The following is a 22,196-nucleotide window of genomic DNA, read 5'->3' as shown; positions in this document are numbered from 1 at the left end:
TCTTGCTTAAAATGTGAAGAGAATTTCCATAATTGTGCTCTCTGTATTCCATTCGGAGTTAAGTTCATCCTCGACTCATTTTTCACAGCGCAGCAATTTTGACCTTTTGTATGCCACTGTATATCTGTACTTTACAACTTTTTGAACTTCTGGTTACATGCTTGACTGCATTTTATTGTCTCAGTGCTGTAGTGACAAGCTGAACCTAATCTAATAATACAGTATTTCATTTACATCAGTGTCATATCCTTATTAAATCCAGTGATTCAATGCAGAACTTCAGGAAACCCATGAGGAGAAAACCCTTTCCTAACAGAACAATGCTGTTGAGAGTAGACCAAAACATTTCATGGATAATGCACGAAAAATTACATTGATAGCTTCTTTTTTTATTATTTATTTAAAAAGCAGCAGCAAAAAAACAAACAAAAAAAAACAACTGAAAAATCAGTATGTGGTGACTCGGCGGTCTCTGCAGAGTGCCAACATGGTTACTACTGTTCAGATTGACTCAAGCAGCCTCAGACACACGTTGTATCAAGGCAAACACATGGCTTCAGGACACCTGACAAGAGCTGTAGAAGCCAGCTGGAACCAGGGCTCAGGATCTGGTCCCATTAGGCCATCTTCTCATTCAGCTTCAGCAGTAATTAACACTTTCAGATGTTTTTTTCTAAGCATCTGACTGGATCAAAGCCAAATAGTGGAAGACAGTTGGTGCATCACAAATGCTGCAACCCATCTACCACACAACATAGGCCCAGTGAAGAGTTTCAGGTTTGCAGCAGCCAACTTCTGGTTTTGGTAAGGATCGGTTTACCAAGGGTGTGCTAATTGCATGTGTGCAGGGTCTCTCTTGCTGTGTCCCAAATCCATACTGGATACCAATTTCAGCAGGTTGTCATCACACATATTGCGTAATTTCCTGTTAGTAGAACACAGTATGTGTTATATCAATATGTTGATATTTTGTGTACTACTTGCCAAAATAGAATACCATGAAAACTAGTATGTAGTTGAAACAGTTTTCCAGTCAAGCTGATGGCATGATCGGGGTGCAGTGCATTAACAAACATTCTGCAACCACAATACTAATGGTGACGCTTAAGACAGACTTCAAAGAACAGATGAATGCAGCTAAACCAATAATTGATAAGTACATTTTCTGAATACCTCAGATAACCTTTTGGCTGATGCCCTTTACAACATTTTTGTTCAACTACTCTTTACTTAGAACACAGCTTCTCATTTTAGGGTTAGTTCATATTACAATTAAAATGTTCATATTGTGTGGGGAGTAACATTTATCCTTATCTTCAACTTGTAATATGGGTAAAGCAGGAAACTATTGAGGACTGTAGTTATTAATAAAAGCAACAGTGAGGGCTGTCACTGTTCACATCAAAAAGATCCAGAATAAGCTTTTGCTGCAGATCCATCTTGTGATATTCAGCAACACTGTGTTGACTCATTCACTGGTCTACGAACGTGGAGTGTGTATTGTGCATTATTTGACCAATTCCACTGCAACTCTCAAGCACCAGGAAGCAGCTGTGATGACTTTACAGAGTTTTACCTGCTGTGCCTCAGTCTTGATAAGCCTGCAAGCTAACCTGCCTGGTTTGCACATTCATCTTCTCACTGGAACGTGGACCACAACACACAGAACTTTTTTTTTTAAATACACTGTTATTTTTGGTCTGGACAGGGTGTGCTTAGTGGAAAACTTAGTCAGTTACATATTGGTTTCTATGAACTGATACACAAGTGGAGGAGGCAGGGTTTCTTGACTATACAGAGAAGACCCACATACCTACAGCTTCAATACAATAAACAAAATAAAGGGAGACCAGTAGCCAGTCAGATTTAGAGAGGGTAAATGAACAGTAATACTATGCAGACATGTCAGCAGGGCTATTGCGTTGATGTCTACAATGGACCTCGTACATGCAAAGGACAAGAACCCAAAAGCAACACCCAAGACGACGTTGGACACAAACACCAGGCACATGTAAGACACATTTTGTTGAGTGACTACTGCACAATAAATCACATCAATGTACTATGACCCCAAGGATGTTGAAACCTTAAATACTGTTAACTTTTGAACAAGAAAATCACAAAAAAAATTCTTAAAATGTTGCTGCAGGGAAGAATTAAACTACTGTACAGACTCCCAGTCAAACAGTATAATCTGTCCTCAAAAGACAAACTAAGACAGGGAGAGAGAGAGAGGAGACTTCTAACGCATTCTGTACTCTGATGTCTTAGACATCTCACACAGCTGACCCTTGAAGTCGATATCTATGGTGAAGTCCAGGTCTCTCTGCAAACCAGCAAACAGCAACAAGTCAGAGAAGATGCACACAGCAGCTTAACAGTGATAAAGCAACACAAGAATACATTCTTTAAAATCAAAGCTCAGCTTACATTGTTCTTAACGTTTGGCTTCATGCTGATAGTACCAAAGATCTCCTCGCTAGTCTTGACTGTCAGGTAATCATCCAGGTAGAAGACCGTCTGCTTCCAATGGGTGTAGGGGGACTCTGGGCCTGACAGCAGGGAAATAAAGTGTGCATGGATACAGTTTGTAGCTGAAACAATTCCTGAAGTTCTAAGTGGTGTTCATTTAAAACACTTCAAGGTCCAAAGCAAAACCATCAGACAATAAGGGCCGGGCTTACTAAGAAAATATTGGCGAAATTTAATATCCAGGAATTTTTGGCAAATTCCTGGATATTAAAGCAGCATCGGTGGTAAGCAAGGTAACTTCAGGTTTAACCCTAGGTTTTCAGGGTTATGTGTTCACATCTTACCAGGGTATATTGCAACAAGCCAAACCTCCCCACCGACTAAATGCCTGAGTTACCATGACCATTAGAAACAGCCTAACTGCTTAACATGTAAACAGGGGTGTACATAACTTAAGTCAGGTGCTCAGGTGAGTACCAGCACATGGTGTTTGGTACTCACCCCAAGCCTCTTAATAAAATGCCATCTCCCTTGCTGTCCTCCTCAGTGTCTCCTGCTTCAGCTTCCTACATGGTGATCTCCCAGGTGCATTTTTTGGTAACAAACTCACTTTTATTAAGGCATGCTGCCATGTCGACATTTTACCTGTCAAATCTGTCAAGTTGCAGGGTGGTTTCAGTGATATTCTCCAATCCATCAAAGACAGGCCCCAAAATTAAGCTGACTGCAACTTCACTCTTAACCTCTTACCTATGTGCAATGCTTTGCATTATTCATGTTGTCCCCTTTACATGAATTTATGCATGTCCAACATGTTTAGCCTTATGAAATGCTTGGAGGAAAACATTATAGATCTTGCCGTTGTTCCTCATTCAACTTGTTTTGTCATTTAGCAAGTGGGTGAGTGTACTTTTCAGCTTGACTAGCTTGTTTGTTAGCAATAGCTTGTGCCAAATGCATGTGCTCATCATTTTCATATTTATCAAATAATGACTGAAATTCTCTTAACCTGTATAAAACACACCTGTTTTGTCTGCTAGATGTGGATGCGAACATGCCTTTTACCACATTTTGGAGCACTCATTAGTTTCAAGCAATGGCACGTGCACATCTTGTAGCCAGTCTTTTCTCCTGCTCGGGTTCAGTTTGACTTTTTGTTTGGTGGCCAAATGGCAAAGTAGTCGCCTAGTGTTGGGGGTTTTGTAAGTTGCTTCATTGGGTCTAATAAATGAGAAATGTGTATCAATGCACAGTGGCATTTGCTGCCATTTTCTTAGGCTGAATTTTATGGTGCCTGGAATCCATAAGCGATGCATTACTGCCATCTGCTGGATTGTAACAGCTTCACAGTGCAAACTATTTGTATCAGCGTCCATTCCATAACCCAGACCCAATTCAGCTGCTGCCTGATATGCACAGGCAACTAAAACAATAACCTGAAACTTGAACCAGTGTGCAATGTGCACCCATGTTTAAGACTATGTCTAACGCATCTTTTTTGTCACCACAACCTTCCTTGTGGCTGTCTGCAAAATTGAGTAAACCCAATGGAATACCTCTTAATTGTTATTTGCAGGATCCTGCCTTAAATGCAAATGTTATGAGGAGACAGAAGCACCTAATGTTTAGAGAACCCTGATCATCCGATTAGTACGTACGAATTATAGGAACATGTGGAAAACAAAATGAAAAATTTTGAAAGTGAAGGCTAATTAATAGCATACCTCCTATAACAATGTAAGCTACCAGGAAGAACCTAACAACTTGAAGGGCTTAACTGCTGGAAGAGGGAGGATCTTATTATTGATCTTATTCAGTAGCTAGAATAACAGGTAGAGTACTGGATCATCAAAGTTATTGACAGCCATATCACATTGACCAATGTAGACAGGACAACAACGCACAAGTGGGTCAAATCATTGCTGGCCAACTTGTGTGCGTGCGTGCGTGCGTGCGTGCGTGCGTGCGTGCGTGCGTGTGTGCGTGCGTGCAAGCAGACTGACTGGTGGAGAAGCCAGTCCTCTTGTGACAGCGAGTGAACTCGATGTTGAAGTAGGTGACCAGAGCATGGATGTAGTCATTCCTCTTCACTTGCAGGCAGAACGGTGACGTGAAGGTCAGGTCCTCCAACTTCACTGTGTAGATGTCCACCTCCTAAACAAAAAACACCCACAAGTCTGCGTTGGACCAAACCTGTTCAATTTCAGAATTTCTATTCCAGAAAAAACAACCAGAGGCAACATCTCCGTAGCAGCAGACAGATACACCTCCATCCCAGTATCATTCAACTACCTACCTTGATGAGACATGCGCTGCTGACCAGTTGCTTGGGGTCCACAACATCAACCAGGGGTTCCTTAATTGCCACCTCCTTGATGCACGACATATCAAAACCATACACGTTTTCCCACCCTGACACAGAGATACAAACACAGATACACAGACCAGTTTCACTTCACTGAAAACAAGGTGGATGAAAGCCAGTGGTGTTCAGGTTTCCATTCCTAACAAGTCATTTGACTGATTTGTTTAACCCTGTATTAGGAACCTAACAGCTCCTTGCCCTTTCCATAGCATATAGCTGGACTACTAAAGGTGTCCTGATCGCGTTTTTTGCTTCCTATACTGATTGCCGATTGTCTGAGTCATAACGGCCCATACAAATGGTCATTTTGTGCACAACTGTGCATGTCACTTTCACTGATTGAATATGAAATGTAGGTCAAGCTGAAGCGAGTGCATAATTCAAAAACATGGTGGAGGACTTATTTATTTTGTCCCGAAATAAAACAAATATACAAGTAGAATGTCTCTGGTTGTACTTTTGGTTGTCTTTCCCTCTTATGGACAGAATGCACAAAAACAGGTATAATTCTATAATTTATAGGTGATACCCTGATGCTTAAAATGTGTATGAATTTCAATTTCAAACTACAAACGCATGGGAAAGCTGGGTACTCACTGATTTGCTAATCACCAATAGATTCCCTGCAGCAACTACCCAGCATTAATCCTGATCTCCCGATCACACATTTTTGCTTAACATTGTCCAACAACGATTGTTGACTGACTGATCTAGTCATCCCTAATTCATAGGTTTCAGTTGGGTCAGGCGACCACTACTCACAGTGTATTTTGTAGTCCTTGTACTGCCTGTCTTCAATGGCAGTGACATAAAGGGTTGCCCTGTCTGGAAAAATTAGTCCATCTGGCTTCTGTCAGAGGGGAAAAACAAAAAACAAACAAGACTCACAGGTGTGAAACGACAGACCATCCAGCCTGTACAACAGACTCAGAAAAAAAAAAAAACAACTCAGAGCCTAATGTATTATGTATTAGTATATGGGTGCCCAAAATATTTCAACAAGAAGCGTTTTGCTAATGTCAAACTGAGGTTAAAGACAAAACCTCACAGAAAACAAAGAGTGGCTGAGTCAGACAGATTTCAGGTGCTGGCTCTGCTTTGGATTAATTCAAAAACTTAAGTCTTGCTCACTGCAACAATAAGCAATTTGAGTTTGCTATACTTCTGATTCACTCCATTGTCTAGCTTCTCCTTATCAATGGCCAATCGGGCTCATGGTACTGTAGTACTTTAAGCCATCCACCAAACTTACCAGAATTATTTCAGGTTAGTTCTGCAGTAACAAAAGCTGAAATCAGCTAAATTAATGGCCACAGCTATGTTACATAGCTTATTTGTCTCACTCGCTTATGACTCTAATGTTTTCACTTTGAAGACCATAAAGAGATTAGAAAACCTGAAATGGGAATATAGAGCAGGGAAGAAAAAAAAAAATTCAGGACATGACAGCTCTTCCCACTTCACAACATATACACATACATACCAGCCATTTGTCCCGGGCATAAATTACTGTATTGAGCATGGACTCATAGAAAAGGCAGTAGCCCATCCACTCTGATATGATGATATCTACTCCCTCCACAGGCAGCTCCACCTCTTCCACCTTTCCCTTGATGATGGTCACAACTGGAGATAAAAGAGACAGTCAGGAGGCACAATCACCGGTTTCACTCCCTGGTCCTCACGTGAGCCCAGAAAGTTTGTGAAAGTAGTAAATTTTACATGTCACCACAATCCAATTTACTCACCATCATCCAGCTTGTTGGCCTTGACAATTTTCACAGCATAGTCTGAGATGCTGCTGCATTCAATCTATTAAGACAAAGCCAAAAAACATTTGAAATTCACATGTTCCCCATTTACCCCGCCATTAGCCATTATCACTGGTCAAACCATACCAACTAGCAATGCAATTACTCAGTCGAGCCAATACAGAAAACAAATCGATAAGATGTGGTATAGCCCAACACTTACCCCGATAACCTTCTTGGCTCCTGCTTTGGCAGCAAACATGCAGAGGATGCCTGTCCCACTGCCCACATCCAGTACCACCTTGTCCTTAAACAGATGCTTGTTGTGGAACATGGAATTGCGGTATGTCAGAGTGCGAACCTCATCTTTCAGCATCTCCTAAAGTGACAGAAGTAATTATAGCAGAAGGGTTAAGACCAAGTGACACAAAGAGATAAAATTTTATATGGTAAGATATGACTGCAGTTTGTTTAAGAAATTACCTCATGGATGCCAAAGTGGGCGTATGAGTCAAAGTAGTAGTCCTTTGACGTCATATCCTCAGCTGCAGGCTTGGCTGAGCTCTCCCCCTGAGAAACCTCAACAAAAGACACACCCAATTAAAACCAAGGCTTGCTCCTATGATGAGTGTAAAAATCTTATAACACAAAACTGTCAGATGTGGTGTAAAGAAAACACTCCCGACTCAAATGCAAAAAACAGCTCTTACCACATCATAACAGCAACACATAGTTTTGGCTTATGTAGAGGGCTTGGGCGGAATACTAATTGTAAAAATAAAACTAATAATACCTCAATACAAAAAGGTCATAATACGATTTTTATTGCCAAAAAAACATTTACAAAAATGCACTTTATTATTAACTTTGTATGTACAGTATTTTTTATGCATATAAAATTTGTTTTAAACTTAAAGCACCTTCTACTGCTTTCCTTCTTTCATAGAATAAAATAAAAGTAGTCAGCCATGACTGAAGCATGTGAATGAAGAATCGGCACGAATCGTCTTTGGCAATTAATGATTTAACCATGTACAATTTCAAAACAAAAACAATGTAGTCACTTGCAGTCCTTTTACAAAATAATTAAACAGCTGCTCCCTCAGGTAATCACATCCATGAACAGTTTATGTACTGACAGGTTTAATTAACTCTGGTGGTCAGCACAGCTGTGGCAGTTGAACTGCGGTGGAAAAGAACGACACCCCTAACTCAACCAAGCAGACAGCAGGCACTTGTGAATCAAGGTTTAAATAGCGTGCAAACCAATTTATGTATGGGACAGTGTGACCTCTCTAAACTGCTACATCCATTTTTTTCTCTTCTTTTTCTGATTTCTGAGTTACAATTGTCCATAAATTAGAACTTGTAATGATGAACTTTCTCTGCTGTTTATTAAATGCCTACCCCTAGGACAAAGCAGACAGCATCATTTCCTGCAATTAATCACATGATACATACTATAGACCCGGCATGTCCATGCTATTTCACAAAGGGCCATGTGGCTGCAGGTTTTCATTCCAACCAAGGAGGAGCACACCAGGCTGGACTCTTTAATTTAATCAGCTGATCTCAGTCTTCAGCTGATAATTAGGTGATCTGTTGATTGGAATTGGCCCTTTATGGAATAGTTTGGACATGCCTGCTATAGACCCAACTACTCCAAAGTGAAATTCGCCGGCTAATTTTATAATCTAGAAGTATGAAACCTATAAAGTTTTGGAATGAGTCGAAAAAATGGTCAGCGACATATTTTGTAGTTTTAAACTAAACTTAAAAAGCACATTCACATCAACCAGCCCTTCTCTCAATCAGGACACACACACGTTAATTAATTAAGTACATCCTAAAAGAACAAATGCACACTATTCCGTAAGAATGTTTTTAAATGTTGCCGAAGCACTAATGCCTGCCTTATACAAGACGTTTTACACTGCTGGCATTGTTTCTACTGCCCGTGTTTGCAGTGAATGGGACCAGCCTTCCCTGCAGTACAAAAGCTGGGAGCACATGGCTGATAGTACTGTGTGATGCGTTCTGATTTTCCTCGAGGTTTTCCGCATAACTAAACATAAACCGTGTCGACTACCACTTCATTAAGCAAAGGTTTTAAAATTAACGTCAAACAGGCCTTCACATTCGGTAAAGCCAACTACCGAATCAACTGATGGCGTTATCCATCAGGTACTTCGGTTTAATGCGCTGTGCTATCTTACCAATTAGTCGACAAATATTAATAAATCGCAAGGTAGCGAAGACAACAAAATGTATGAGGCACATTGTAAAAGCAGTGGGAGAATGAGGAAGCATCCATGCCTGAAGTAGCCAGCTAGCTAATTACCTAGCTCGGAAGCTAACACGTTAGTCCCCATGCGGTCCCACAGGCTCGTGAGTCACAGCCGGCCGGCTGTCGCGCTATCTTTCCGCAGGCGCTTTAAAACATTGGACATCAATCCAATTTGCTAATACGGAATGGTTCAAGTGTTTGAATCTAATCTTAGCTCTGTCCAACACGCAACGTTAATGCGACCACAGATGTATCACATAAACGTGAACGAACGCTAGCATGGTTAAAGTTGATGCATTATCTGGTACTTGTAATGACAAAACTCTAAATTTTAGACAGTGTAGCAGTTTGCAACGTCTTCCCTTGAAAAAAAAAATAACATACGCCTGTGTGTTTTACAAAGGTTGTAAGGCAGTTTCTTGACTTCCCTCATGTAAGACCTTACCTCCATCCTCTCTGCTGGTGCCGCCATTTCGATCTCCTGCATGACTCATGGATGTGAGCTTGAAAGACTCTTCCTTGACTCCGCCCCTGACACTCAGCTTTCCGTTGTGATTGGACCTGAATATAGCACCGCCTATAGTTTCATGTCGCGCTCCATCGTTTTCGGAAAGTCTGAATATTTGTCTTCGAACTACAGAAAGTAAACTTTTTCTTTTTTCCCGACGTCGGAGACTGACAGGAAAAACTAGGTATTGGAGATAAACTGTCAATAACGCAAAAAACATAATGAATTCATTGGTATCAATAATAGTGCGACTATCAAAGGAGCGCTGACGCATGCAAGTGATCACTGGATTTCGAGTATTCTGTGGCCCAGCTGCATGCTCATTACAGTATTACTGTATACTACTGATGCGAGGTATTTCGAGCCTAATGCCAGAATTATCAAACTATCGGGGATGGCTCCCTTTCAACCTGACAAGAACGCCAGGGTAACTTATGATGCACACCTAACCTGCTCGCAAATGAATTCTGCTCACAAAAGCAAAATTCAGACATCTTGGATAGCCGAAAAAGCCAGGCTTTAGGCAGTCTAGTCTGTGCGTCCTGGCTTTAAACGTTTCACGATGGCAAAGCCAGGTTGAGGCGGCACGGCGACGTGAAGCCAGGCGTAAATAACAAGGATAACTAGACGTTATCGCCATTCTTCAACAGACCATGAGGTCGATCACAGATTTGCTGATGCTGAAATGGAGAAGCTAATGGAAGCTCACGAAAAAGTAAAGCATCTAACATGTAAAAAGGAAATACGGTTGTGATAAAATAGCGAGAAAAAGCGTCCCAGCAAACAATTTTCTATTCGGGGAAAGTTAAAAAAAAACTGCTCCTGTAAGTAGTTTTAGTTCTTAGTTTTTTATCTCATCTTTCTTATCAAAATCACACTTACAACAAATCAGGCAAACAGAAGTTACAAATGGCAACAGAATTTAAAGTAATGTAAATAAATCGAAACAACGTAAAAAATAAAGTAAAATGGCAAAATAACAGGTTTTGACTTAAGGATATAAAGAGAGCACCTCACTAGGAAGTAAGGATCTCACACAGTGAAACATCTACTTTATCAAAATATTGTGGGTTTTTTTCACAGCCAGGGACATTTTGGGCATAGTTGGGATATTGCATACAATTTGAAGTAATAAATATAGTAAATGGCCTCAGTATGAAGATATATAGCCAAAAGCTATGGAGACCTTAAATATGAATATGTGTAGCCAAAATTTCAATTTCATGAACATAAATTGTTATGGTTGCGAAATCTTTGTCCTCCGCGCCACTCACTGACGCTGTTTTCTTTTGTAACAGGCTGGAGCAGGAGAGGGGCGGTGCTGATCACTGAGATGCACCTGTCCCCAATTGGCTCATCACTGGCCCTTTATAAGCAGCCTCCGTTATTTCTCTGTGTCAGTGCCTCACTAGTTGCTTTCTCATGATTGCCTGTCTCTTGCCTTGCTCCTCTTGCCTTGAAGTTATTCCATGTAGTGAGTTTTGCTTTGTGTATTTTTCCTGTTATTTATTAGCGCAAGTTTTTCCCATATTGGTGATTATTAGTTTATTCTTTTATTTGTTACTTTGTTATTGCTTGAGCTTTGTGTTGGTACTTGATTATGAAAATTGACTTTTTTGGCAGGTAGATTACTCCATCCCTCTCACATTCATCGATCTTCTTCGTCTTGTTTTATTGGCAGGTACTGTTTGAATGACCTCTTGTCACTAGATGTTACAGCTAATGTTCTACATACTGCCACCTGAACTACCAGTGAGTATGGCAGTTATGCCTTCTGTCAATGTTACATTTTGATCATAACGTGAGGAAGGTACAACTCCAGTCTTCTGGCTAAGGCCTTGCAGATTATTTTAATGTCATACCCCATCAAACTAATAGGTCTGAAAGAGGAGCATTCATTTGGTGGTTTGTTTGGTTTCAGAATTAGAGTTATTATCGCAAGTTTCAAAGATGGAGGGAGTATTCCTTTTGTACAGGATTCCTTATACATGTCCAATAATGGGACCAGAAGTTTCTCACCAAATTTCTTGTAAAATTCAATTGGAAAGCAATCCGGGCCCTGGTGCTTTTCCACTCTGCATACTTTGAATGGCCCCTGCTAATTCTTTTATTGTTAGACAGCAATCCAATTCCTGTTGTTCATTCTCTGACAAAGTCTGAAATCTCAATTGATCCAAAAAAGAATTTTGATTGTCTAAATCATTTGCTCTGATGTATACAAGGCCTCATAAAAATCCCTAAAAGCATTATCAGTCTCCACTGGTTCTGAAGTCATATCATCTGTAGGCTTCTTGATGCTGTTAATTGCCCTGTCTAACAGTTTTTTCTAAGTCGCCAAGCCAGCAGTTTACCACATTTTTCTCCTTGATCATAGTAAGACTGTTTTAGCCACATACACACATTGTTATATTTGGCTTTCATAATTTGTAACTCCTTTGCTTTCTGCTGATTATAATTATTATACAATTCCTGTTCTAACAATACATACGTCCATACGTTTTTGTTTGGCTTTAGATTTTGTAAAACTAATAATTTCCCTTCTGATGCTTTCTTCAGCAAATTTTATAAACTGTGTCTTGCTAAATACTAAATGGGAAACTTCCATCTCTTTGGGTTATGAATAAATGTATCTATATGTAGATTTAGTGATACTGCTGCATGATCGCTAATAACAATGTTATCATACCAGCATTCTTTAATTTTTGAAAGAAGTCCAAATGACACCAAAAAATAATCAATTTGCGAGTGACTGCCATGCGTACTCGAATAACAGGAGTATTCAACTCTATCTGAGTGCAGTTCCCTCCATATTTCAACCAAATTCAAATCTTTAGATTCAAGAGTCTTTATTGTCATTGAGCATGTCAATGAAATTTTCATTGCAACCCCCATGTTAGGAACAGATAGTAAGAAAGATAAGAAGACTAGAAAGAATAAAATTAAGATAACTACAATAAAATAAAATAAACCAACATGCAATAAAAATATTCGTAAAGCAATTAAAAATATAACAGAATGAAAATATACTAAGGCAATAAAATATACTAAACAATAAAATATGGAAGTGAAATGTGCAACAGAATAAAATATACAAGCAGAATAAAATATACACAGTGAAATGTACCGACAGAATAAAATATACCAATGGACAATAAAATATGCCAATGAAAATGAAATGTGCCAATATACTAAAATGTATATAATTTAGTTAAGTGTATGTGTGTACCTAAAAGTTAAGTACACAGAAGGTGCAGGTGGAGGTGGAGGTGTAGGTGTAAAGTGCGGTGTGCAGTATTTCAGTTCTCACAGTCTCTCACTGCAGTGAGGGGCTGCGGGGGGTGATAGCTCTAACAGCTCTGGGGAAGAAGCTGTCCCTCAGTCTGTTAGTGGTGGTGCGGATGTTCCTGTACCGCTTTCCTGATGGAAGCGGTACAAACAGTCTGTGGCCCGGGTGGCGATGGATCTCGCCCTCTTCCTGACCCGGCCTTCATATATAGAATCTAGGTCAGGAAGGGGGCAGCCCACGATGCCCTGTGCAGTTTTAACCACTCGTGCCAGTTGTTTCCTCTCCTGTGCCGTGCAGCTGCCATACCACACTGTCACACTGAGGCAGAGGATGCTTTCAATTGTGGCCCTGTAGAAATTGACGAGCAACCGAAAGGAGAGTCCAGCTCGTTTCAGTTTCCTGAGGAAGAAGAGCCTTTGTTGTGCCTTCCTTACCAGGCAGGAGGTGTTCATGGACCAGGAGAGGTCAGATGTGATGTGGAGGCCCAGGAACCTGGTGTTGTCCACACGCTCCACCACTTCTCCGTCCATGAGGAGGGGGGCGTGATCCGTCTTCCTGGACCTCCTGAAGTCCACAATGACCTCCTTGGTCTTCCCTGTGTTCAGCACCAGGTTGTTGGCTGAACACCACTGGGTGAGCTGGCGTATCTCCTCTCTGTAGTGGGTCTCGTTGTTATCTGAGATGAGACCCACTACTGTAGTGTTGTCCGCAAACTTCACGACTGGGTTGGTGGGGTGGATGGCAGCGCAGTCATGAGTGAACAGGGTAAAGAGGGCTGGGCTGAGCACACAACCCTGTGGCGTGCCCGTGCTAAGGACCAGAGGGGATGATGTTGCGTTCCCTATTCTCACCACCTGAGTCATCCTGACGTAGGCATTGGGCTGCTACAGGTGGGTCAGGGCTGTGTGCAGGGTGATGGAGACAGCATCCTATGTGGACCGATTCCCTCTGTAGGCGAACTGAAGGCTGTCTAGGCCCGTGGGGATGAAGCCTCTGATGTACCTGGGAAGAATCCACTCAAAGCACTTCATGATTACCGGGGTCAGAGCAACAGGCCGGTAATCATTCAGGCAAGTGATGGATGTCTTCTTAGGTACCGGAATGATGGTGGAGGACTTGAGGCACTCAGGAACCGTAGACAGCTGCAGGGACAGGTTGAAGATGTCCAGGAACACTCCTGCTAGCTGGTCAGCGCATGTTCTCAAAGTCTGGCCTGACACCTTATCCGGTCTTGTAGCTCTGCGGGTGTTGATCCTCCTCAGGGTGGATGTCACCTGGTGCTGCTGCAGGACGAGGGGCTGGTGCTGCTCCTCCAGCCGGGTAGGTGTGTGACTTCTCTGCTGCCTGATGTGTCGAAGCGGGCAAAGAAGATGTTTAAGGTGTCAGGCAGGGTGGGGTCGTGGCTGGCGAGCTGAGTGTTAGGCTTGTAGTCTGTTATGGTTCTGATGCCTCTCCACATGTTCTGGGGGTTGTTGTTATTGAAGTGATCTTCAATTTTGTTTTTGTACTGGAGCTTGGCCTGCTTAATTCCCTTCTTCAGCTCTGCTCGAGCCCTGCTATAAGCCAGCCTGTCTCCAGATCTGTAGGCAGTATCCCGGGCTTTCAGCAGGGACCGCACTGTGCTGTCCAGCCATGGTTTCTGGTTGGGAAACACTGTGATGGTCTTGACTGGGAGATCAGCATCAGTGCAGAACTGAACATAGGACAATACAGATGACGTGTACTCCTCACGTAAGCAGCAGGGATGTTGCAGTAAACTTGATCTAAAATGTTACTGTCTCTGGTAGGAAACTTTATGTACTTGTGAAATTTGGGAAACACCGCCTTCAGTTCAACGTGATTAAAGTCCCCCGCCACAATCACAGCCGCCTCCGGGTTGTCGTTCATCTGCCCGCTGATCAGGCAGTACAGCTCCTCTAATGCTAACTTAGCATTAGCCCGCGGTGGGATGTAAGCGGCCACAATAACAATGGACGAATCTTTACAGGACTGAACAATATTTTCCTTGTTTGTATATGAGTGGAGTCAAGTTTAGTAGAGCGATCTTTTGTGGGCACACAAGTGCAATTAAAATCACCACCGATAATGTACATACCTTGCAAGGTAGAGTAAGGAAGAGATTCTGAAAAAAAATTGGATTGTCATCATTGGGACCATGGATGCAAACCAGATTTAGTGCAAATGTGACGAAAAAACGTCTCCAACACAGCCTGGTTTATCATTGCGCGGAAATCCTCCAGTGTTGTGATACAGACGTTTATTGACACATCCTCCTCTGTTGTCATCGATGAACATATCCTCCTCTGTTGTCATCGATGAACATTGTCCACAAGAACACCACCACTTACCGTCTACTCGTGGACGCGCAGCCGTTTGTTGTTGTTTGGCGAGCTTCTCTCTGCCTCCTCATCCTCCTTTCAACGAGCTCCTCGTCCTTGTACTCTGGCTCAAAACGGTGAGGACGTCCATCGTAAACAAAGTCATCGTCCACCACCTCAGAGTCGGAAAAATATTCATCCATTTTGTGAAAAATAACAGTCGCAAACTACAGCTAAACTAGCCGACCGCCGCAGAGTTAGCCGTGTTGTGGCTGGTTGCTCGCAGCGCGCGGCGCTCGAAAATGACGTCATCCACTTCAGAAGTAGTTGTCTAGAGACACTGGATGTTGATAACATGCCACCACGGGCTCAGAGGGGAATAGCGCCAGCATATCATAACAAAATATTGGAATATGAACGAGTTTCGCCGCAGATTATGCGTTTATAGAGGCTACGCACGGGTGCCCCAATTACTCGCATTATACGGATATACGCGCCGCTCTTCTGGGGCTAATTTCTTCAAAACGACTCCAAATGCCACCAAAGTTGTCTGGGTGTCTAAATGGTCGTATTTAATGCTACAAATAAAGTCCAGGTTGTAAAAAACGAAAGTTATCCTTTAAATCTATCTCCTGCAGGAAAACTATTTGGGACTTAAGTTGTCTGATTCTATTTAATACTTGCTTTAATTTAGCTATTTCTCTCAGCCCCCTAACATTCCAACTGGTGATTTTTATTGTGGACATATTGGTGTTTTAATCTTGTAAATAAGATGCAGTTCTGTCCCTCCAGATAGATCAAATGAGTAAACGAAGACACTGCTGGTTGGAGCCTTGATGACATACACAAAACAAAAAACAAACAAAAACAACACAAAAGAAGAAAAGAGAAAGAGAAAAAAAGAAAAAGCAAGAAATCCCCATCCTGCCCCACACACTTCCCCAACTGAAGTGTTTTAAAACTTCAACATTCCCATTGATCCCCATTTTTCGCTAAATAAATGAGGAGCACTGATCCACATTTGCATGAGGAGCAGTTAGGCACAAAAACGTGGGTTTTTGGGCCTGTAGCCAACCGTGCACCACGCTTACAACCATCATAACTATTATTCATCCCCAGATATTCAAAAAGGGACAGATTTGTTTATATAAATAATAATAATAATAATTTAAATTAAATTTACCACCCTACCCACCCCTCTTTCCAGACATCATTTTGTATAAACTAAATGAACTTCACTAACAAAGAAAAAGAGAGAAAAAAGAGAATAAATAAATAAAATAAAACTTTGTCTTTGTCATAATAATAATAATGACTCTCTCAATGTTATATTCAAAAACGGGGAGGGGGAGCCAATTAAGACCATGCCCGTTCACACTCTGTACAGATGCTCATGATAAACAATCTGCAAAAAACTTATATCTTCATTAGGAAATACAAAAATTACAAAACAAAAAAAGTGTACCGGGTCATTTACAACACTCGCATTACCAGTCCTATTAGTCCATCTCACTGTTACTGTGACTCTTACAGGTTAGAGATGGGATTTATGGCTCTTTGAGGGGAGTCGGAGCTTGGTGAGCCGTTCCTTTCAAAGTCGTTCAAAAAACTGGCTCATTTGGCTCATTTTTATGTTTATTAAGTTTTAAGAAGGCAGTCTGGCCTTAACTCGTTTTATCTTGGAAATAACCACTGGGAGGAATGACTTTAGATATCCCACCAATATGAGTTTGAATTATTCTGAAATATTGGCGTTATTTGACATGTGTGGATTAGATTTTAAAGTATGCTCTGGATTAATTGTAAATATTCCACAGGGTGGCGCCATATCACTCTGCTTTGACAGTGTCGTGAATTACCCTTTGTACAAATTCTGTGTGTGTGTAATCCATGACTTGAACGAATGTATAAACATTAAAAATCAAAGCAGGCTACAATGAATTTCTGTGCAAAACAGCTTTTAGTGCAAAGATTTCCACACAAGAACATTAATAATAATTAATGTTAATAATACAGAACAACAAAACATACAAACAAACTGTTCAATAGACTGGTGGCATTTTCAGAGACTTCATTGTCACTATTATCTGAGTCATCTGGCTCTTTTCTCACCTCTGCCACTTTTACTTTTGGATGTTCAGTTTTCAGGTTTATTTGAGGAGCCTAACTTAAAAGAAATATTTTTTTTGACAAATACTGCATTCAGCCTTAGTGTCTGCCACGAGAGAAAAGTGCACCCAAATGCTGCTTCGTTTCCTTAATTGGCTCATTTTGTTGACGACGACGGACTGACTCTCCTCCTCCTCATTTAGACCGCTCGCTGCTGCTGTGGCTCTCCAAGGGAGGGGGGGCATTCACATGTTTCTGTGTTGTTGGGTTTTTGTTTTTGTTTTTTTGTTACTGGCGCACTCAGGTGAAGGCAGCGTGGCGTGATGCTATTTGCATATCTAATAAGCACCGCGCAGCTGGGCAGCGCTCCTCCCCATGTAACTGAAAAAAAAAAGAACAGTTCCCAGCTGCGACTCGGTTCCCATCGTTCATGTTAACGAGCCGTTCAAAAGAACCAGTTTGTTCGTGAACGTCACAACACTTTTACTATTATTACTTATTATTATTATTGCTGGTGTTACCTGTCATCAGAGGCTGACTGTGCAGAGCAGAGTTTATCCTTTAGGCTGAATTTCACAGTAAAATTCCTCTGCCTACGCCGTGAAGAAAAGAGGAACACCTTCCCGTCATGGACCACTCTTATCTTACAATGGTTTAGCTGAAATCCCCCAAATTTTCCCACTTCGTTGAACAGCTTTCTGGCTGCGTTAAACTCCCAACGTTTCCGCATCGTTTCTGCTGAAAAGTCCTGTACCAGAGTGAGTTTAGCTCCATCGTGTAGGATATTCTTCTGTGATGAAAGACGATAAACGGTCTCTCTATCCTAGAATTTCCAGAAGCGTGTAGGAACGGCTCTGTGTTGGTTAGGCTTTGCCGGCACCAGGGTGCGATGCACCCGCTCCAATACCGGGGTTTGGTCCGCGCTGAGCCCCAGCCACTTCAATAACATTTCCCGGATAAAATCCAACAGTGGTTTTGTTCCCTCTGCGCCTTCTTTGAGACCAAACATACGCAGGTTCTTCCTCGTGCTTCAGTTCTCCAAATCATTAATCTTCATGTCCACATATGTCAGCTGTTTCACAGTTGAAGCTAATTCCGCCCGTACAGTCTCAAGTTCCTCCTCTGCCGCCATCACTTGGTTCTCCACTTCCTCGATGCGTTTAGTCTGTTCTGACACATCCTGTTTAACTTCAGCCACTTTGCCCTTAAGTGCCATTATTTAGATTACTTTGTCTATTCCCGAATCCCCAAAATTCAGCGGTGTTTATTTCTCGACAGACGACCGTCTGCTCAGGAATTTCTTACAGTCATTGGCTAAAGGGGTAATCCGTTAATGTACCAGGCTCAATAACAAATTGCCAACTGACTTGAGTGGCAAAATATGGAGCATTGTCTGGACATTACTTTTAATTTGTTTGGAGAGGACAAAACACTTGACGTGTGGCTGGAGAATGACATGTCCACAGCAAAAAAGACAAGAAAAGTAAACAACGCTGGACCAACAGGAGAAGCAACATTAAGGCACAAGCGACTTGAGGACACAGAGATTGACCGGATTGAAGCGGACAAACGTGAAAAAACATCAAGAAAAACACAGCATGGGTGACTGGACAGATTTTTTAATGTGTGACGCTCAACGCCTAAACCAGCTGCTGCGGTACTTTTATCCAAAATAAAAGCGGTCAACCACACTCTGTCGCCAGCTACGTCTCTCTCATTGCTATGCAATGTTCGTGTTTACTCTCAGAGCCGCTGCGCAGCGAGAAAGTAGGCAAATTTTAAATCAATAAAATGTTTTAATCACTATTTTGTGTCATGTTATTGAATGATGTAGTAGTAAGCCGTGTTCTAAGTGGGACAATGTATAGTGAGCAGGTTCTTATAGAGAAATAAACAGGATGATATAGAAGCCTGACACAAAACGGAGCAGCTGTGTGGGACTTTTATCCATCAGTACAAAATAATACATTTCAACAATGTTCTTGTTATATATATATATACACACACCGCTGCTCTTAACTGAAATCATATACTTGCCATTTGCATACCTTAACAGTTGTACAGTTTGCCTTCAGAGTGAGCAGTGAAGGTTAATATGTTCAATAAATTTACCATGAAGATACCATTCTTTGCTATTATGGAAGGGGCAGTCGGGTCTTTTTCTTGTCTAGAGGTGCAGACAACGCCACCTGGGGTATTTCACCCCAGGAAATAGTTTAATGGGTCTAATGCAGTTTATACCAGGTAAAAAGGTCACACAGGTTTAATTACACAAATATGGAGTGAGATGTGATTCCAAAGTTTTAACAAGTTTTATTTTAACTAGCAATTTAAAATCGTCCTTAGTATTAACCTTTTAAAGAATTGCTATTGCCGGGGTAACTCAAAAGAAAGAAAACCAAACTATTTACACAACCTTACCGAACTAGGGCTGGGGCTTACCAGGGCAGCCAGCAGGGAAAGGTTCTACTTAACATCACGTGAGAAATCAGGGACACTCAGAGTGCAATTCACTGCAAAGAAATACCACCACCAAAGGATCTGGCTGCCATGTGCTGGGGGCCCACAGCTCCTGTCCAACACAGAAGAAAACACAAATAACGAGCCTGGCAATATAAATGTTAAAAAGTTAATTCAAATGTTCAAAGAAAATTAACCAAACACAAGAAAGTGCAAATAAAACTAAAAGAAATAAACCAAAGTCAAATACAAAATAAACACACAGATTAACAAAAAAAAAAAAAAAACAGAAAAAAACAGTGCATATACAAACAATAAAAAAGGCGATGGCCGAAAGAATGTCAGGCCTGCTGCAATACAGCAAACAACCAGGCTGGGATCAGCAGCCGATCAAAATAGCTGATCAGAACAACGTAAGGACAAAGTACGGATAAAACAAACAAATGTTAAAAACGTAATTGGCAAAACAGTGAAAACAAAACAGGAGCTCCGTTAGCCGAATTATGAGTTGGCGTGGGGCAACCGAGAGCCGAGATGCGGGCAGCTCTACAGCGGCACAGAGAGCTAGGATAAAATAAGAAATGCAGCCATTATTAAAACTCATCGTTACAAAACAACTGCAGCAGCAACAAAACAGACCTACCTCAGATGGAAAAAAAAAAACACAGCGATCAGCCGATCCCACGCAGAAGACGAGCGCTATCACCTGTCGCCAGCCAATCAATGCACCCACTGCAGACACACAACACTAATAAATAAGCTGTGGCGCCAGTGATCAGAAAGACAGGAGGAAGTCAATGCTTACCATTTAGGCAGATTCGATGTACAACAATCCAGCCGATGGCGAAAACAGCCATCCCATACCACAACCCCACGCCAGCTGAGCTACGCCACTGCACTGGCTTTTAGTGATGCAGGTGCGTACCTGCGCATATATATCCCAAGCACCGCCTACTAGTCAAGGCAGCAGCTAACAGTGAGAGAGAGAGAGAGAGAGAGTGAACAGAGGACATAGCCAAGCGCAACAGTCATCCTGCTACACTATCATGCAAAATAAGCATGAACCACAGAGGAAGTATTACAGGCACATGAGAGCCATGTACTTCCAGGGATGTAACGCCCCAGGTCCCTGTTTCCTGCATAACCAGCATGAGAGCATGCAATATGACATCACCATGCACCATGCATCATGAAACGCACTTGGGTCGACATCACTCTCCAGGACAAAGTTCTTATCCATCCCATTCACATACACCTTGATACAGGATTCTTGCTCATTGATTAGGACTTCATGACTAACTAGCCCCACTCATTGGCCACTATGAATACATTTGAACTCAGGTTGACACCCCAAAGCCACTTTGTTCCACAGGCAATCTGCCAGCCCTAGATGGACAAGTCTTCGTCATCCAGGAGCCCTGAGAACCCCAACCAATGCTCATGCCTCTTACAGAGCCTGATCCTGATACTTATCCCTCCAGGTCACCTGCGAGCCTACACTTTCTGCAGGCCAGCAATCCAAGCTCTTTCCACATTCACTGGTCTTTCTCCCAGCTTGACACAGTCAACCAGGTTCTGTGATCTCGGGCTTGAGCCAAAAATGATCCCCTGGCCATTGGACCAGAGCATGTGTATCAAGGCATACCATTCCCCAGATTTGTCAAGTTGCCAGCGAAGTTGGTGTGACTGCACCCATGTAAACAGCAGGTGTCCCGATCACCCTCCCACTCCTTAAGAGACAGAAGATGCCTGGTTTGCAAACATTCTTCCAGCCCCCACCCTGCTTCTGGGAACTCAACCTGAAAATCTGATTCTTGAGTTGAACAATTGTTCAACGTACTTACTGGTTGAGAATCCAACTCACATCCCAATTCAGGTGATGGTGCATCAGCTGCTAGGGATACTGGTCAAAAACTCTTTCCACAGCTTCAAACTGACAGGACCGGTCATCATTAACCAGAGATGACAACCTAGACAATGTCTAGACTACTATGACAGGAAAGGGTCTCACTGTGAGGACCAAGTATGCTGTAAAATCTTTAATTTCAGGTTTGCCAAACCAAATCTAATGTAGAGCCTCACTAGAGAAGTAAGCTTCTTGGTTAACAGCCTGAAGATTCCAGCATTTCTGGTCTCCTTGGACTTGGTTGACCAGATCCTCAAATCCGCTACAACTATTGTCTAACCTTCACAAGTAGACCTGGTGTATTGTCTTGGAAGTGCAATTCCAATTTCTGTTGACCCTAAGAACTTAGCAATAGGATTCATCCTTAACCAACCCATTGTAGTAGGCAGAACATTTACTGACTAAAGTTTGCACTGAATGTTGGTTTAGACCTTAAGACACCCTTTAACAACAGCTTCTGGCTGAAGGGACTAAATTGGTTCAGTTCAGTCTCAAACCAGCTGGACTTACCACCACATTTATGTGAGCCTGTCATCACCCAATGACTAATGACCCAGACTGGATTCCCTACTGTCGCTTCATCATGCTTTGTACAGTTCATGGCCATCCCACTGCCTAACTTCACTTCTTTCCAAGAGTAAGTCTATTAACCCCATCTACCTTTTCTTTTCTGCCCTGTTTTGTTTGTATTCATTTTATTTTCAATTTTATAATTTTGATGTGATCGTCAATGA

At 41.8% G+C, this 22,196-nt stretch overlaps 1 protein-coding gene across 2 annotated transcripts; it reads right to left on the bottom strand.

Annotated features, from left to right (window-relative positions):
- Positions 1–376: 376 nt before the first annotated feature.
- prmt1 (protein arginine methyltransferase 1) lies at positions 377–9,374 on the bottom strand. 2 transcript variants are annotated; one of them, XM_041957221.1, is made up of 10 exons: positions 9,321–9,374; positions 7,072–7,167; positions 6,812–6,967; positions 6,586–6,649; positions 6,321–6,463; positions 5,600–5,687; positions 4,769–4,884; positions 4,476–4,626; positions 2,431–2,552; positions 377–2,326 (listed from the first exon to the last, which is right to left on the bottom strand). In XM_041957221.1, the coding sequence occupies exons 1-10, from the start codon at positions 9,360–9,362 to the stop codon at positions 2,243–2,245; spliced, it is 1,062 nt and encodes a 353-aa protein (XP_041813155.1). In that variant the 5' UTR covers positions 9,363–9,374; the 3' UTR covers positions 377–2,242. The 2 variants fall into 2 exon arrangements, with proteins under 2 accessions (XP_041813155.1, XP_041813156.1); XM_041957222.1 differs by having other exon boundaries at positions 7,072–7,158; positions 9,321–9,366.
- Positions 9,375–22,196: the final 12,822 nt, after the last annotated feature.

Source organism: Chelmon rostratus, chromosome 17 (assembly GCF_017976325.1).
Source record: "Chelmon rostratus isolate fCheRos1 chromosome 17, fCheRos1.pri, whole genome shotgun sequence".
Taxonomy (NCBI): domain Eukaryota; kingdom Metazoa; phylum Chordata; class Actinopteri; order Chaetodontiformes; family Chaetodontidae; genus Chelmon; species Chelmon rostratus.
Note: the sequence above shows the minus strand (reverse complement) of the source record. Positions and strands in the feature narration are given on the sequence as shown.

Coding starts and splice junctions, on each gene's coding strand:
- prmt1 (XM_041957221.1), bottom strand. CDS start 9,362: ATGCAGGAGATCGAAATGGCGGCACCAGCAGAGAGGATGGAG. Junction 6,968..7,071: donor CCCACTTTGGCATCCATGAG/GTAATTTCTTAA, acceptor CTGTCACTTTAG/GAGATGCTGAAAGATGAGGT. Junction 6,464..6,585: donor GGCCAACAAGCTGGATGATG/GTGAGTAAATTG, acceptor TTTTATCTCCAG/TTGTGACCATCATCAAGGGA.